At 37.3% G+C, this 16,407-nt stretch overlaps 2 protein-coding genes across 5 annotated transcripts in view; both read left to right on the top strand.

Annotated features, from left to right (window-relative positions):
- The window catches only part of MLF1 (myeloid leukemia factor 1), a 36,567-nt gene extending 32,347 nt beyond the window's left edge, over positions 1 to 4,220 (top strand). For 3 of the 4 annotated variants that reach the window (XM_049629643.1, XM_049629642.1, XM_049629641.1), the window contains 3 exons: positions 271 to 430; positions 1,992 to 2,130; positions 4,099 to 4,220. In XM_049629643.1, coding sequence (XP_049485600.1) covers positions 271 to 430; positions 1,992 to 2,130; positions 4,099 to 4,204 — 405 coding nt within the window. In that variant the 3' untranslated portion in view covers positions 4,205 to 4,220. Of the gene's footprint in view, positions 1 to 270; positions 431 to 1,991; positions 2,131 to 2,880; positions 2,944 to 4,098 lie in introns of all 4 variants that reach the window. The other variant, XR_007457532.1, reaches the window with a different exon arrangement.
- Positions 4,221 to 11,584: 7,364 nt separating this feature from the next.
- GFM1 (G elongation factor mitochondrial 1) overlaps positions 11,585 to 16,407 on the top strand; it is a 45,662-nt gene continuing 40,839 nt past the window's right edge. The window contains exons 1-4 of the mRNA XM_049629637.1: positions 11,585 to 11,818; positions 13,057 to 13,209; positions 14,750 to 14,882; positions 15,321 to 15,525. Of these exons, the coding sequence (XP_049485594.1) occupies positions 11,729 to 11,818; positions 13,057 to 13,209; positions 14,750 to 14,882; positions 15,321 to 15,525 (581 nt within the window). The 5' untranslated portion in view covers positions 11,585 to 11,728. The remainder of the gene's footprint in view (positions 11,819 to 13,056; positions 13,210 to 14,749; positions 14,883 to 15,320; positions 15,526 to 16,407) is intronic.

Genomic DNA, 16,407 nt, shown 5'->3' with positions numbered 1-16,407 from the left:
TTAAGTTATTTGTTTTAATATTTGATTACAATTTAGAAAAAAAGGTTAGATTATATTGGTTCTATTTGCCCTAGACATTTTAATTTTGAGCAGTCCAGGAAATATCAGAGAACTATTATCACAGTTTCACTGCAACTTAGCAGGGGAACTGAGCACCCGGTATTTTTGCAGCTGTAGGTTCATGGTATTACCTCTATAGGTAAAGAGGTCCTGAGAAATTTAGAACTATAAATATTCTATATATATTTAAATAATAACTCACTTTTATAGATAAAGGAAACTAGGAGAGCATTGAGAGATTCTGACAGTGGACTAGAAAAAATGGCTGTTGGTCATCATCTTCACGACAGAGCTCATGTCATTAAAAAGTCAAAGAACAACAAAACTGGAGACGAAGAGGTCAACCAAGAGTTCATCAATATGAATGAAAGTAAGTTGTCACAGAAAGTAGCATTCTTCCTCTTAAAACAGCAGCTGTACTGGTAGAACTTGAATGTTTTCTGTAGAAACATTTCATAAGATGTCCTTTTGAGGTAGGTTATGAATAGTACGTGTATGGACTACCTTATCAAAGTAATAAAATTGTGTATTCATTGTTTCATAGTAGATCTGTTTTTTATAGTGGTTTTGGTAATGTTACTTATTTTTTGTTTTATACTTGGAAATGGAATCTTTTGAATTGTCATTTGGTAAGACTGTCAGTAGGCAAAATGAGTTTTTTAATATTTCTGGGGTATATTTAAAAAATGAAGAAAGAAGAAAATTAAAATTATCTATAATCACAACCTCAAATAACCATTATTACTGTTTTACTATATTTCTTCTTAATAGTTTTATGTATATATAAACACATAAACTTTTTTTAATTAGTATTTTATTGTCTAGTTTATATTGTGCTTATTTTAATTCACCATTATAATTGTGAAAGCAATTACCTATGATGTTGTCTTTCAAAAATATTCTAAATGGTTACCTAAAAGTTTTATCTTGAATAGGCCATATTTTATTTAAACCATTCTTTACTGGCAGACACTTGAAGTTTTGTATAGATAAGATTTTAATTCCTTGTACTGTTAGATAGTATATCATGTATATGTCAAATAAGTCTTTACATTTTCTAGATTTTATATTCATTCTTCAATGCATTTAAGTCCTTTCAGTGTCCTAACTCTTGTCATTGTAGTTTTTGGGTTATATTCATCTCTCATTTTCAAAAAGCATTTTCAAAAAGTGTTTTGTCTTAATAAAGGGTTTAAATTACCATTTTAGTAAAAGAAATTCTCTTAAGGTTGGGTTGATAAAATTATTCTTCGGCGATGAGATGGAAGTTACATCTTAACCTTTCTTAAATTTTAACCTTTGTAGTTTTGTCATAGTTAAACATATGAAGAGTACTTCACAATAATTAACATGTTGAGGAAAAATTTAGTGAACGAACACATACATTATAAAGGCCATCTGGAAGAACAGTATTACCATTTAACAGCTGTTATTATCAAAGTCAGGTTACCTACTTCATAACAACATAAATTGACAGTCAAGATGTGCAACCTATCAGGAAACTGACAACAGAAGCTTGTGTGTTAGGCCAAGTTATGTAGGAAAATGGTGAGGTTAATAGGAAGTGCTTGTTATTGAAGGAGTTTCCAAGTACAGAGGAAAAGCATGTTCACCAGGAGATGACCCCCCAAAAAAGACTGAATCAGTATGATTTGGTCAAAGGGTCCATTGGGTGGAATAATATGATATCCAGGCAGATGCATGAAAGACCAGATCGTCAATAACCAAATTGTCAATAGGAATAAAAGAGGGACAAACAAAAAAGGAAGTATTACCCTGAGTCAAAGACCTTTATATTTGGAGCACTTACCTGCATCTATCTTGAGGTTAGATGATAGAAGCACAAAGCCAGAATCAAGTATGTGGAAACAAAGCATTTACTGACAGTTGATATCTTAATACTTGCCCCTTTATTTTGATATTTAATGTAGGTGATGCTCACGCTTTTGATGATGAATGGCAGAATGAGATTTTGAAGTACAGACCAGCGGGACAGTGGCGCCATGTGGAAAACCCTAGGATGCGAAGTGTCGGTCATGAGAATTCAGGCTCCCGAGAACTTAAAAGAAGGTAAAAGTTATTTCTAAAATAAATTGTGCTTTTTAAAGAAGAATTAGAAGAAAAGTTATGAAATTTTACCTCTGTATAAGGAAGTTTTGATTAACATCTGTTTATATCAACAGTATATTTTGTGAAGAATATAATAATTTTACATTATATCTGAGTATGCCACACAAATTTGAATTTGTGTCTAAAAACCAATAATATTTTAAGATTGTATCCCTAGTAACTCATTAGCAAATTATGCCTCAGAAGATAGGGGCTAAAATCCTTCTAAGGAAGTGTGATATATTATAGTTATTTTTGTAAAACAGTTTTTAGTCTAGATAGAGTAGGAGTCATATATTTCATGCCAGGTGAACATATTGGTGTCTAGAGATATGATAAGGGGAGAGGGGCTCTATTGGAAAGGCTTAACAAACTTCCCTAACAAGTCAATGGCAAATGCATTTTTAGACACTTGTATAATAAACAATATCTGCACCTATATTAGGTATTAGATATTAGATATTTTGGAAGAATTTTTCAAAAACTTTAGCCTTCTTTGGGATTACCTTTTGGAATAGCTGTGAAATATAAATGTGCTGAAGCCATACCTTAAAGATTAGAGATTTTTGTACATTTAATGTGTATGGTAGAGTTAGAATTTAATTTGGTTCTCCGGGGAAAAAATGGAAAACAGCACCTAATTCCTATTAAAATTACACTTGAGAGAGAGAGAGAGGCTTCACCAGGCCTTAAAACAGAAATCTATTCTAGGCCATAAGAGAGTGGAGGATTGCTGCAGAAGGTGGAGGGCTTCACAGAACCAGCGATGGACAAGTGGGTACCAAGTAAATCTGAAGCCTTGTGCAGAGTGTCATGTGCCAGCATCTTTTATTTTAAATTACTTATTTAGGAACTTAGAGCCCTAATATTTTCTATAGAAAATTTGCTCCCATGTTACTTTTAGACAATATTTGTCTCACTTTGAAAAGTTTGTTGATAAAAACTTTACAGTGCTAATTATGATTATGAAATCCAGGTCCCTGTTAGAGAAAAAATGTTCTTTTTTTTTTTAATTTTTTTAATGTTTATTTATTTTTGACACACAGAGAGACAGAGCATGAACGGGGAAGGGTCAGAGAGAGGGAGACACAGAATCTGAAGCAGGCTCCAGGCTCCGAGCTATCAGCACAGAGCCCGATGCGGGGCTCGAACTCACCGACTGTGCGATCATGACCTGAGCCGAAGTCGGATGCTTAACCGACTGAGCCACCCAGGCACCCCGAAAACATGTTCTTTATAGATGATCTTACATCTGTGGCCCCATCAGTGGCATTTTTTGTAAACTAGTATTGTCTAATAGAACTTTCTGAAATGATTTCCTGTGATGACAAAAATGTTATGTATCTATATCATACAATATGGTAGCCTCTAGCCACATGTGGCTATTAAACCACACTTGAAATATGGCTGAGACAGCTGAGGAACTGAATTTTAAACTTTATTTTATTTTAATTAATTTAAATTTAAATAATGTGGCTAGTGGCTAGCATGTCGGATAACATCTCAGGAAAGTAGCTGTTGCTTTCTTAAATGTTAATGAAATAGTCTCCCATGTGTTTTGCTTTTTAAAAAAAATTTTTTTAATGTTTATTTATTTTTGACAGAGAGAGTGAGAGACAGAGCATGGGTGGGGGAGGGGCAGAGAGAGAGGGAGACCCAGAATTCGAAGCAGGCTCCAGGGTCTGAGCTGTCAGCACAAAGCCTGATGCAGGGCTCGAACTCACAGACTGTGAGATCATTACCTGAGCTGAAGTCGGACGCTCAACCAACTGAGCCACCCAGGCACCCCTCCCATGTGTTTTTGAAAGCTATTATTGAATTTTTAGATAAAACTCTCTATAAATTACAGTGGTTTTATCATGTTTGTATTGAACTGTAAACCATTGGCCATTTAAAAAATGGTATTAATGTTCATATTATATTTCTCAGGGAGAAACCTCATCAAAGTCCAGCCATTGAACATGGAAGAAGATCAAATGTTTTTGTGGACAAACTCAACATCAAAGGATCACCTGTGAAAATCAACAAAAAATAAATAGGCTTGCAGTTGATTTGTTTAGTTTTGATTGTTTTAACAGAGAAAGTAATGGTGCTGGGTAATACACATAAGACCAATCCCTTGTTAAATCAGTACTGTACTTAACAACTTTCTTCTGATATCTGAATGATCTTGGAAGTGCTAGCTTTATATTGTCCCTACTTTAGGAATAAAACTTTGATTTTCAACAATTTAAGTAAGTTGCTAAACTTTTATAAAACTCTTTATTTTAAAACATACTGATTTTTAAAGCTGATTTTGCTTTCTCAGTTATCTTCCTATTGGCTATGTGTTCTCTTATATGTTCCAGATTGAATTTAGAACTAGTTTTGTCATATGTATTAATTATAAGAAAGTAAAATGGTAAAAAAAATAGTCTTGGTTTTCACTAACAGTACTACAGTGATGTTAATAAAGATAAAATTATTTAAATCAAATTTTATGTGTTATGTAGCCAGCTAGCTTAAAGATTTAAAAAAAAAATAAAGCAAAGCACCCTAGTACTGTTTTATGAGAAATTAGTTATTATTTTCATAAATTACATGAAAAATAATCAATTCTGAATTTCAAGAGATTTAAAATTGCTAATATATATGAGTTTTAGGCTTATAATTTCTTTTATAGTATATTCTTTTTTGTTCTAGATTACATTTTTAACATTCATCAGACTTTATATTGACCTTTCTCTTTAACTTATTAAGGTAGCATATTTCTGCTCTTCTTTCCTACAAACAGCTTAATCTGTCTCCACAGTTAACATTCTGAAGTTGGAGTGTCCTTGGAGAAACTCTATTCAGCCTTTTGTGACATTTAGAAAAATGCATTTGGTATTCTGTAAACTTGAATGATTGATTGTCTCAAAATTTCTTAGACAGGAGATTGTGTGTTTGAGCAAGGTACTTAGTAAATCAGTTGTTCCCTTTTATACCATTTAAAAATTCAGCTTTAGCTCTTTTATTCTAGAATTCAAACATTAATCTGTTTTTATAGAAGTTAGATTTGAAGTTTATGAGAATATAAAATCTTAACTCTTAAGTTCTGTTTCAAGGGGGAAAAAAAGAACAGAAAATCCACTATCACTTCATAATCTTAACATCTTGTTTTTTTTAACTTTGGAAGTAGACCTATGTGATTGTTCTTATGCTCTCCTGATTGTATTATATCAGTCAGGGTGTTTCATACTTTTAATTAGTTACCAAAATAAGATGCATACATGTCAATTCATTTTTATAACAAAAAGTGAGTGTGTATTAAAGATGTTAACATTCTCCTGTTATGCGTAATTTAGTGTACTAATAATATAACATATTGGGAAGTTGTCATAAGGCATAAATTCGAAATAACACTTTTGCGTAAATTCAGTTGATAGAGCAAAATCCCAATAGAATCGACACTGTAATTATTCTCCTTCTGCTTAAATCTTACATTGGTGATAACTTTAATCATTATATTCAAGTATGAAAACACATTTTAATAAATACATTAAAACAGTATAACTTTTATACATCATATAGCAATTAGAGCATCCATACCTATTTTTTTCCTCCCAATTTGTTTACCATAGAAAGTAAATAAAAATTAAATTATATATTTCTTCTTATGCCACAGTGCTTCATAAGGGGCCACTTGTAAAAATATGTGACATATGGAGATTAAATGTCAATTCTTTATGTTCACATGATGCTGAAATCGCTTTTTTTCAGAATTATTTTTACCATATACTGCTGAGGCCAACCAGTATAGGAAGGAAGGTTCTCTGTAGCTTGTAGTTCATATTATTTTTTCTTTGTGGATGACAATTGATCTTTCTGGAACCCTGGATCTTTTGGGAATGGAAAGATAGTAACTATTTGGTGAATGTGGCCTTGACAATAAGGCCAAGTTGCTTACTTAGGCTCCTTGCCACATTAGAGTTTTTCCTGGTACCTGGCAGTCTCAGTAATAGGTTTTCATTACTCTGCCTTCATGACTCCATTATCCTTTATTACAGGGCAGGGCAGGAGCACACTGGAATCAGATGGTGCCCTAAATGTGGCAATATGATGGTATTTGGAGATCTTGCTTTGGGGAGGTGACTAAGTCATGAGGGTACAGACTCATGAATAGGATTAGTGCTTTTATAACAGAGACTACAGAGAGCTCCCTTTCCCTTTCTATTAATTTCTGTTTCTATAAGCCAATATATTGTTTATGGTATTCTTTTAATCTTTATTTGTTTTTGAGAGAGAGAGACCGAGTGCCATCAGGGAAGGGGCAGAGAGAGGGAGACACAGAATTGGAAGCAGGCTCCGGGCTCTGTCTGTGCTGTCAGCACAGATCCTGACATGGGGCTCAAACTTGTGAACTGCGAGATCATGACCTGAGCTGAAGTCAGACACTCAACGAACCGAGCCACCTGGGCACCCCGACTGTTTATGATATTTTTATCGTAGCAGCCTGAATGGACCAAGACAGTGGTCTTAGGCTGATTGAGCTAGGGCAAATTGGAAATTCTACTGAAGTGTGACCAAGACCCTGACTGCAGTGTATTAGGACTTTCAATTTGGTAATAATGTTCATATCTGAGACCTCTTGAGAACCCTCTGTCCCTGATTACGTGGATCTTGCAGTAAATTCGCGTTCTGATGATCTCTTAGTCTCCAGTGTTATGCTTATTGTCTCTTGGGGTTTGGGGATTCTGATCAGACTTTGGTGTCCTCTCGTGAATTTGACTTTAAACACCATCTCCTATCTTCTACTTGCCCACCATCTTATATTATTTGTCTGTGAAAACTTTCCTCAGTCTTGTCAGTTGCATGAGAAGTTTGCTTTGGGAGAGACCTTCTATCCACCCATGTTGCCTTCTAACCATGTTTCTCAGGTCAGTAATGTGGTTTAACATTAGGGTTAAAGCCTGAGACAAACATAGCAGTGTTTTACATTTGATAGAACACCAGGCAGTTTTTCATGGGTTTGTCACCTAATAGACTTGTACTACCTCCTGGCATAATTTAGGAGAGAATTGTAATGTCCATTCTGGGGAACTTGGATATAAACAAGACTTGCACTTGAGAGGCACCTTGAAGAACAATATCAAAGAAACAACAAAGAAACAAAACCTCAGGAGAGCCTTTGTGTTATTTGTCTAAAGGAGACCACTTTGTTAATGTAGAAGACTGGCCATCTTTTATTTCCATACTTCAGAGCTTTGTATGGCTTATATTTAAACTTTATCCTGTATTGAAGAGGGAAAGTAATTAGCTTTTACAGGAATACTTTCATATTTATATTATTAATTAAACAAGGAAACTATTAGGCTGAGGCTTTAAAGCTTTAGTAGTACATGTAAGCAAACCAAAACAAACCTATAATGCCTCAAAGTTAAGAAATTGAAACCTAAAGACATCTAATCATAGCCAACTAGGCTTTCCCATATAAGGCAACCAGTTAAACTACAGCCAAACAAATAATTGCTTTATAAATAATAAATATAAATAATAAATAATGTAAATATAAGTAAATAATATATAAATAATATAAATAATTTGCCTCTTCTCTATAAGTCTCCCTTAGCTCTAATTAGTGGAGACCTTCTAACCACTTCCTGTTTGGCCACTGCCTAATACCAATAGATTATTGCTCAACCTTGATGAGGGAGCATAAGGCAAGCTGACAGTCCACAAACACCCCACCCCCATCCCCAGGTGGGATATGTGTGATATTGCTTTGCTAGAGGGAAAACAACCTTAGCTTGACAATAGCTAGGTCTCCAGTATCCTGTGAGTTTTCTTTAGCAGATGAAAATCTCACTGGAAACTTCCCCTGGACTTTACCTCCCCCCAACTCCATAGTATAAAACCAGTCTCTCTTCATGGTCCCAGGGCAGCTCTTTCTGCCCAAGGGACCTGTCCCCATGCTTTAAATAAAATCACCTTTTTGCACCAAAGACGTCTTCAAGAATTCTTTCTTGGTTGTCAGCTCTGGACCCCACGAATCCGACTGTCACCCCCAAAAAACCTCATCAAACCTCACATTTTTTTTAAGATTTTTAATTTTTTAAAGTAATCTCTACACCCAATGTAGGGCTCAAACCTACAACGCCGAGCTCAAGAGTTGCTTGCTCTACTGCTGAGTCAGCCAGGTGCCCCTCAAACTCAAATTTTTTAATATGCCATCTGGCTCACCATTTTTTCTACTTCTCTCCCTATTTTTTCCTCCCATTTGAAAATTTTTAAAGATGAATTAAAAAAAAAGTCATTCTGTCATATGTGCAATCTAGGAATATCTACACCAAATAATCTAAAATGTCTAAGAGAAAAAAGCTAATAAACTATTTGTGCTGCTTTTGCATAAAAATATGGACAGTTTAAGTAATAGCTTTTGTTAAATAGATTTTGTTAGTATGATTAAAGATAAAAGAGGAGCTTTTAAATATGATTTAATGAGGGGTGCCTGGGTAGCTCAGTTGGTTAAGCATCCGACGTCAGCTCATGTCACGATCATCACGGTCTGTGAGTTTGATCCCCACGTTGGGCTCTGTGCTGACAGCTTGGAGCCTGGAGCCTGCTTCAGATTCTCTGTCTCCCTCTCTCTGACCCTCCCCCATTCATGTTCTATATCTGTCTCAAAACTAAATAAACATTAAAAAAGATTTAAATATGATTTAATGATTATGAATATAAGGTTTATAAAATGTTTTTTTAAAAAGCTTTATGAAATATTTCTGATAAGTGGATGGATCTGGGTAAATGAATGGCTATTTAAAATCAACTATATGTCTTCTTCCAGTTTTTATTATATAAAATTAATGCTAATAAAATCTACTAGTTTATATAAAACTAAGGTTGAACTTCTCATTTAAAGTTTACAAATTTCTGGGGCACCTGGGTGGCTCAGTTGGTTAAGCTTCCAACTTCAGCTCAGGTCGTGATCTCACGGTTCCTGAGTTCAAGCCGCAGGTCAGGTTCTTTGCTGACAGCTCAGAGCCTAGAGCCTGTTCCAGATTCTGTGTCTCCCTCTTTCACTGCCCCCCCCCCCGCCCCCCCACTCACACTCTGTGTGTGTCTCTCAAAAAAAAAAAACCAAAACAACTTTACAAATTTCCTGTATTGGTCTTATGGGTCAAGTATAAGTTATCATTGACTCCATTAAGATTACAAAATATAAAATGATGTTTAAATAAAATTGTAACACAGATGTCTTCTAGGGGGGGGTTAATCTTATAAGATTATGATAATACTATCAATTATAAGGACTGAATGTGATAGTTAAAAATGTAATTTTTCAGATCCCCAGTTAACTTTTCCAGACCTAAGAAAAAATTAAATTAATTCTTGGATGAAACTTGGACAACTTCTAAGTAAAAATGGATACAAGGTTTTGGTCACTAGAGATAGTTTCAATTTTATTATACATTATAAAATGACTATGAATTAAGAGTGTGGAAATGCTTTGGATGATATTATATATGTGTATTTTGTCACTTTAAAACTTTATAATATGTACTCAAAAATTTAGCTAGACAGCTCTTGGTTTTCTGCCTTTCAGTTTTCTCTTTGGAGTAGAGAAAAGTTGATTACTTTGGTTAAAAATGCTTAATTAAGTATATTTGGTATAGTAATTACAGAAAAATGAATATATATGTATACACACAAGATAATGAGTATGAATTTTTACTTAAAGAAACTATTAAAGTTTAATTTTATTATAATTTTCATAATTATGTATTTAATTTATATATTTTAAACAAATACATATAAAGGTTTATAAAGAGTAAATTTTTGAAAGTCCATAAAAAATGTTTTAAAGTTATGTTCAACGTTAATGGATTTATTCCTCAAATCAGCTTACAAATCCTTTATTGCAAATTAATACATGGATGATTTACAAAAAGTAAATTTGAAATTCATCATTGAGATTTTGGTTTTTCTTTTCTTGGCTCTTGTAATTTGATTTCTGTTTATTTGTTCTCATTCACACATTCATTTAACAAATACTTGTGGAGCACCTAACACATGCTAAGGGATACAGCAATTAACAAAACCAAATCACTCTGCTTATGGAACTTATTCCCATTGGGAGAGTCAGACAATAAACAGGTATAGGAAGGAAGGAAAATGAAACAGCATCGGAAGATAGTAAGGGAGGAGCCCTCTGTTTTAGAAGAGTTCCTTATGGAACACCTCATTGATAAGGCTATTTGAACAGAGAAAGAAAATAAAGGAAAAAGCTACTACACTATTTAGGGAAGAGCAAAGTCTGGTCATATGAGGACCAGCAAGGAGGCCAATGTGGCTGGAGCAAAACCAGCAAGGGAAATACAGCCATGTTAGCCTGGCTGCTCAAGCAGGGCCCTTGGCAGCACTTTCTCTGAGGGGAAGGGGAAACCATTGCAGATTTTTGTTTTTAATTATGAAAAAATTTGAACCTACAAGTAGAGATAACAGGAACAATGAACTCACTGGAGTATTTTCATCAGAGAAATGACATGGTCTGGCTTAAAAGGAGCCCTCTAGTCACAGTGTTGAGAATAGACTGAACTGCCTTGGGGCAGAAGCAGTGAGATCCTTTAGGAAATCTGTTATACAGCAATTAGGTTGAGAGATGGCAGTGTTGAGAGGTGGGGAGACAAGGTCAGGTTCTAGACCTAGTTTTGAAGGTGGTGCCTATAGAATAAACTGACAGATTACACCAGAGCTGTCAGAGAGTGGTGTCGAAGTGACTAACATTTTTGGTCAGGGCAACTCGAATGGAGTTTCCATTCACGAGATAAAGACTGCAGAAGATTTTGGGAGGAAGAGCAGAAGCTCTGTTTTAGACATACAGAGTGCGAGATACTCCTAAGACATCCAAGTGGAATCGCCAAAGATGCGGTCTTCCATAAGTACTGAACATGTAACATTTAACATCAAACAATGAACTTCTTGAAATGAGAAAAAAAAAACAAACAAAAAAAACCACCTGTAATTGATAGTTAATTTTTCCACGTTCTTTTCAGGTCATGTCTTACAGGTCATTTTTTTTTTTTTTTTCGTATTTGTAATGACATAGATAATAATTTTGCATTTTTTTCCACTTAAAATTCTGTTGCAAACATTTCTCCACATTGCTATCTTGGTGGGGCTGTTCAAGAAGGACCTTCTAGGCACTTTGATGGAGGGGAATCTATTTCAGATTTTTTTGAAGTTATGAAAAATTTCAAACCTACACAAGAGACATGACAGCAACAATGAATACGCAAAACAACCATGTTTAAAAGGTTTCGTCCTTCCGGGAGCATGCAAATGTTTGGTTAGCTGGTCAAAGCGACGACACTTTCTCTTCCAAGTCTACAGAGGGCGCCCAGGTGTCGGAAGGCGCTGTTCGGCTCTGAGGTCCGGAAGCCTCTCTTTCCCTTCCTCTCGCCTCCCTAGCGTCCTTCGCCCCGGATGCGCTCTGCCGGCGCTGATTGCCGGCGTGACTTTGAACGCTTCCAGTTGTGGAGCTGGTTGCTGAGCAGACCCAGAGCCACCGGACCTTTACACCAGTTCTGCGCTCGCCTCAATGAGGTTGCTGGGAGCAGCCGTCGCCGCGGCTCTGGGGCGTGGGCCGCTCCCGCGGGTCCCCGCCAGCCTGGGATGGCAGGGGAAGCAGGTACTAGAGCCCGGGGAGGCGAGACCGAACCAGGGACTGCGGACGGGACTTTGCTGTTCTCCAGGGCTAGGGAACAGTGATTTCTTCCCTGGGACCTCCTGACAGCTCCGGAAAGGAGCTGTCGTGCCTCAGTGCTGAAAAGCCTTTCGGTACCTGCACATGTTCTCGTTCGTGAGCTGCGTCTCAGTACCTTGGGAGAGTGGACAAGGCCACCGATTATGGTTAAGCCTCTTTTTGGTATACCTTAAAGAGAAGTGACTGGAGTGAAGGTCAGACCAGCTGAAAAATTAGTGTGCTCAGGGTTCGAACTCCGGGCTTCTGACTGATCATCTAGTGCTCTTTTCACTGCACAGTGTCCTTGGGCTGGGTTATTTGATTTGGCGTTCAAACCTCCCGGTACTTTTCTTTGCATTTCTGTCTTTTGCGGAGGTTGCAGAATGGAGTAGGATTGGGTAGGACCTGAGCCTTTACTACTATGCAAACATCGTTTGCTTTCCTTGCTGATATTCATGGAATTTTGTCTAAGTGTCCACCAGAAACCATTTAGTATTTGCCCACCTTTTCTAAGGTCTCCTGTTTTCCTTTCCTCAGAAGTGCTGCAGTACATTTTGGATATGCAGTCCTATAGATAGAGGCTTATATTGTGTCCTGATTCCATAAAATGCAGGATTCTCCCTTACCCTCACCCCCACCAGAATAAAATAAAGTTTTTAAAGAGTGATTGTTTTTGTACAGAAGGAATTGGAAATTTTTTCGTAGGCTACCTTGGAGACTGCAAACATCCTTGCTAGCTGTGGACTACACTACAGTAAGGGAGAAGGGAGAAAAAAAATCAAAGTAAAATTTAAACTAAAAACTATTTCTTATTAAAGTACTTGTTGGAAATTGTCTTTCTGGTTTTATCAGCCCCAGCGTATAATTTCAAACCTGTAACATTTGGAAAAGTATCTGTCCCCTTTTATTTAATTAAAGCTTCTTTGATACCTGTATATCTTCTCAGATTTATTTATTGTTAAGAATGTGTGTATCCCTTCTGTCTTCTCTTGTAGTTTCTCCTTTGGTTACAAGAGTCATAGGTTGAGGCATTCATTCCTTCTTTTGCTTTTCCAAGCTATCTCAAATGATGTTTGGTGTCCATTGAGATACATTGGTAGAAAGATACCAACCAACCAAATTCTAATTGCCCATTGTTATCTCTTACAGAAAGTGCGTTGATACAAGCTCTCCTATTTTTTCAGGTTAATTGGAAAGTCTGCCGATGGTGTTCATCAGGGGTGATTCCTAATGAAAAGATACGAAATATTGGAATCTCAGCTCACATTGATTCGGGGAAAACTACATTAACAGAACGAGTGCTTTACTACACTGGCAGAATTGCAAAGATGCATGAGGTATGTGGTTCATGGTTGATTCCAGGTTAGCGAGAGCTTGGTTTTAATTGTTTGGTCGTTACGATTTAATAAACATTACAAAACCTGAAAGATTAAATGAATGGTAACAGTGGACCTTTAGTCAGAGACCTGCCACAAACGGGATAGTTCATACTGGCTTGCAGTGTGGTTGTGAGGAATCCTCCTAGAGACCATCACTGTGTAGATTGTCAGTAAATTGTCTTTTAGGAATGTTAAGTCCCCCTGCAACTAATGTAACATCGTTAATTATACTTCAATTAAAAAGTCATGTGATGTATTAAGCAGCTGTTAAAGTAGTATTTACATAATTTTTAATGTTATGGAGAGATGTTTATAAAGTGGAAAAGCACTTTAAAACTGTACGTAGTATGATTATAGTTACAAAATATACGTGTCAAAAAAATTTTTTTTTGGATTTTGTGGAGCAGTGGTGACTGGTTTGGGGTCAGATTTAGGGAGTCCAGCGGTGGCAAACTGGACCCGGGGCTCAGCATGGAGCAGGTGAAGGTGCAGGTTGCTGTGGCTATGGGGCAGGAGCTGCTGTGGAGGATGCAGGACAAGTGTTTCCGGAAGTGCATCTGGAAGCCAGGGCCTCCCTGGACAGTTGGGAGCAGAAGTGCCTTGCCACCACATGGACTCCTGGAACACTGTGTCCGAGCCCTGCAACTCACAGCTGCAGCGGGAAGACTCTGCACCAGCCCCCACCCCCCTCGTTTCCATAAATGCCCTTTGTGAGGCAGGGGCCCCCTTGTGCTTTCTGCCTGCCTGCTGTGAGGATGAGGCCTGTGCCCCCACACTTGGGATGCAGCTCCCCTCCCACCTGCCAACGAGTGTGGCTTGGGGCTTGGGGGGTGGCCCTTGGGACTTCTCAAAGTGCTGGCAGCCCAACAGCACTTCTCCTGGTGTGCCCAGGCTCACCTGCTGCCTTGGGCATAGAATCCACATTTGGATCTGGAGGTGTGGTCAGGCCCCACCTCAGCTGTGACCTGATGGTGGGCAGACAGATACATTACTGAGAGAGAGGGGAAAAGAAAAGAAAAGAAAACGATTTTTTGTAACTTTAAAGTCTCCTGAAGAAATTACCGTAACATTGAATAACTTTCCATTTCTTCAGAGGAATCTCATCTTGTTAAATCACAAGTACGTGAAAAGCTGAATTCTTCCCACCTAGGACTCAAAATCCACATGTAGTAGAGCAGGGAAAAATCTGTTCTCTGAACTTCTGCTCATGGACTGCCACAAGCCTGGTGGGCAGGAACAGTGTGAAGGAAACAAGGTTGGCTCTAAGACTGAGGTGATAGCTCTATGTTAGTAGTGCTGAGAATAACAATGAAAAGAGAGGCAGTAAATAGAGGGCAAAACCTGGAATCACTCTTCTATTTCACAAGACATGGTTTGGTGATAGCTTTCTCGAAAAATTGCATCAGTTAACTGTGTGTGTTCTAGTTCCTTCTCAGTAAAGATTTCTCTCCTTGGGATGCAGGGACAGGGAAATCTGAATTGCTGTGTTTGTGTTTAGGTGAAAGGTAAAGATGGAGTTGGTGCTGTCATGGATTCCATGGAACTAGAGAGACAAAGAGGAATCACTATTCAGTCAGCAGCCACCTATACCATGTGGAAAGATGTCAATATCAACATTATAGATACTCCTGGTGAGTTGAATTCTTGGTTTTATTGCAGCTTGTTTTGACAAAAGCACATTTAGTTCTTTATTATGACCCAGCTTATTTTTGAGTGTCAAATAATACTCAGAAGTGTGACTGTGAATTCCTGTTAGAGAAATCTGACTTGGGACCTAGAGCACTTCATCCTTATGCGGTTCCCTTGAAAAATAGTACAAATAAACTGTGAGTTATAAAGGTTCTTGCTTGTTACAAGCTGTAGCTGATTTAAAGGTGCCCCGTGCCCTAGTAGTTTTTTGGAGAGTTGGGTCCCTGGACCTCATGGTTAGTAAATGGTATGGTGGTTGAAAAAATCCACATTTTAATTAGAAGGCTTATGTCCTGAGCAGAGATATAAAAACGTATAATTGTGCATGTTATAAAAATTCATACTGCTCTTTAAGACCTCACACACTTTGTCTCATTTAGGACACGTGGACTTCACAATAGAAGTTGAAAGGGCCCTGAGAGTGTTGGATGGTGCAGTCCTTGTTCTCTGTGCTGTTGGAGGGGTGCAGTGCCAGACCATGACTGTTAATCGTCAGATGAAGCGCTATAATGTTCCATTTCTAACTTTCATTAACAAATTGGACCGAACGGGCTCCAACCCAGCCAGGGCCCTGCAGCAAATGAGGTACTGAGCCTTAGAACAGGAGGGGCTGGGATGATCTGGATAAGAAAGTTTATGTCCAGAAGGACAATTAATTCAGTGTCATTAAGCTTTATTCCTAATTTTTTTTTTCTCTAAAAAATATATTTATGTGAGTCACTTAGTAAAAGAAACACTGAAGTCAGGGGTGCCTGGGTGACTCAGTCAGTTAAGCATCTGACTTCAGCTCAAGTCATGATCTTCAGCTCAGGTCATGGTTCAGGAGTTCAAGCCCTGTGTTGGGCTCTGTGCTGGCTCAAAGCCTGGAGCCTGCTTCAGATTCTGTGTCTTCCTCTCTGACCCTCCCCACTTATACTCTGTCTCTGTCTCTCTCAAAAATAAATAAAACATTTTTTAAAAACTTAAAGAAAGAAAGATTGATGTCAATAGTTTGTTTTGTGGTTGTAATCTCATCAACTGCCTTCTCTGTAAAACGGGGAAAATATGACTTAAACTGTAGGGAGGTTTAAGGTGAGTTCAGAAAACAATCTGGCAATTCACTGTTTTGCTGTGATTAGAGAAATAATCTAGAGTAGATTTTGAAAGTAGTTTATTTAGACAAACCTAGAGAATCATCACCTATTTTAACCTTTACATGAGGAATTTTAATTAACATCCATAAATAGTATGGTATATAGTCCCTTGGGTTCATATGGTAACATATTTGCTAAGAGTAACACTTCCTTTCTGTAGCAGATGTAACTTAGTAGTAGTTGTAGCATTGTACCTTTTGCCCAATACTGTATATTTCACATAGCCTTTGAAAAGAGTTGAAGTTTCACTTTGCACTTTTTGTAGACGTGTAAATGTAGCTGCCAAGTTCCTAGCTACAATTCACATGGCAGAGCTGATGAAAATAGACAGTCA

This window comes from Panthera uncia, chromosome C2, assembly GCF_023721935.1.
Source record: "Panthera uncia isolate 11264 chromosome C2, Puncia_PCG_1.0, whole genome shotgun sequence".
Lineage (NCBI taxonomy): Eukaryota > Metazoa > Chordata > Mammalia > Carnivora > Felidae > Panthera > Panthera uncia.
Note: the sequence above shows the minus strand (reverse complement) of the source record. Positions and strands in the feature narration are given on the sequence as shown.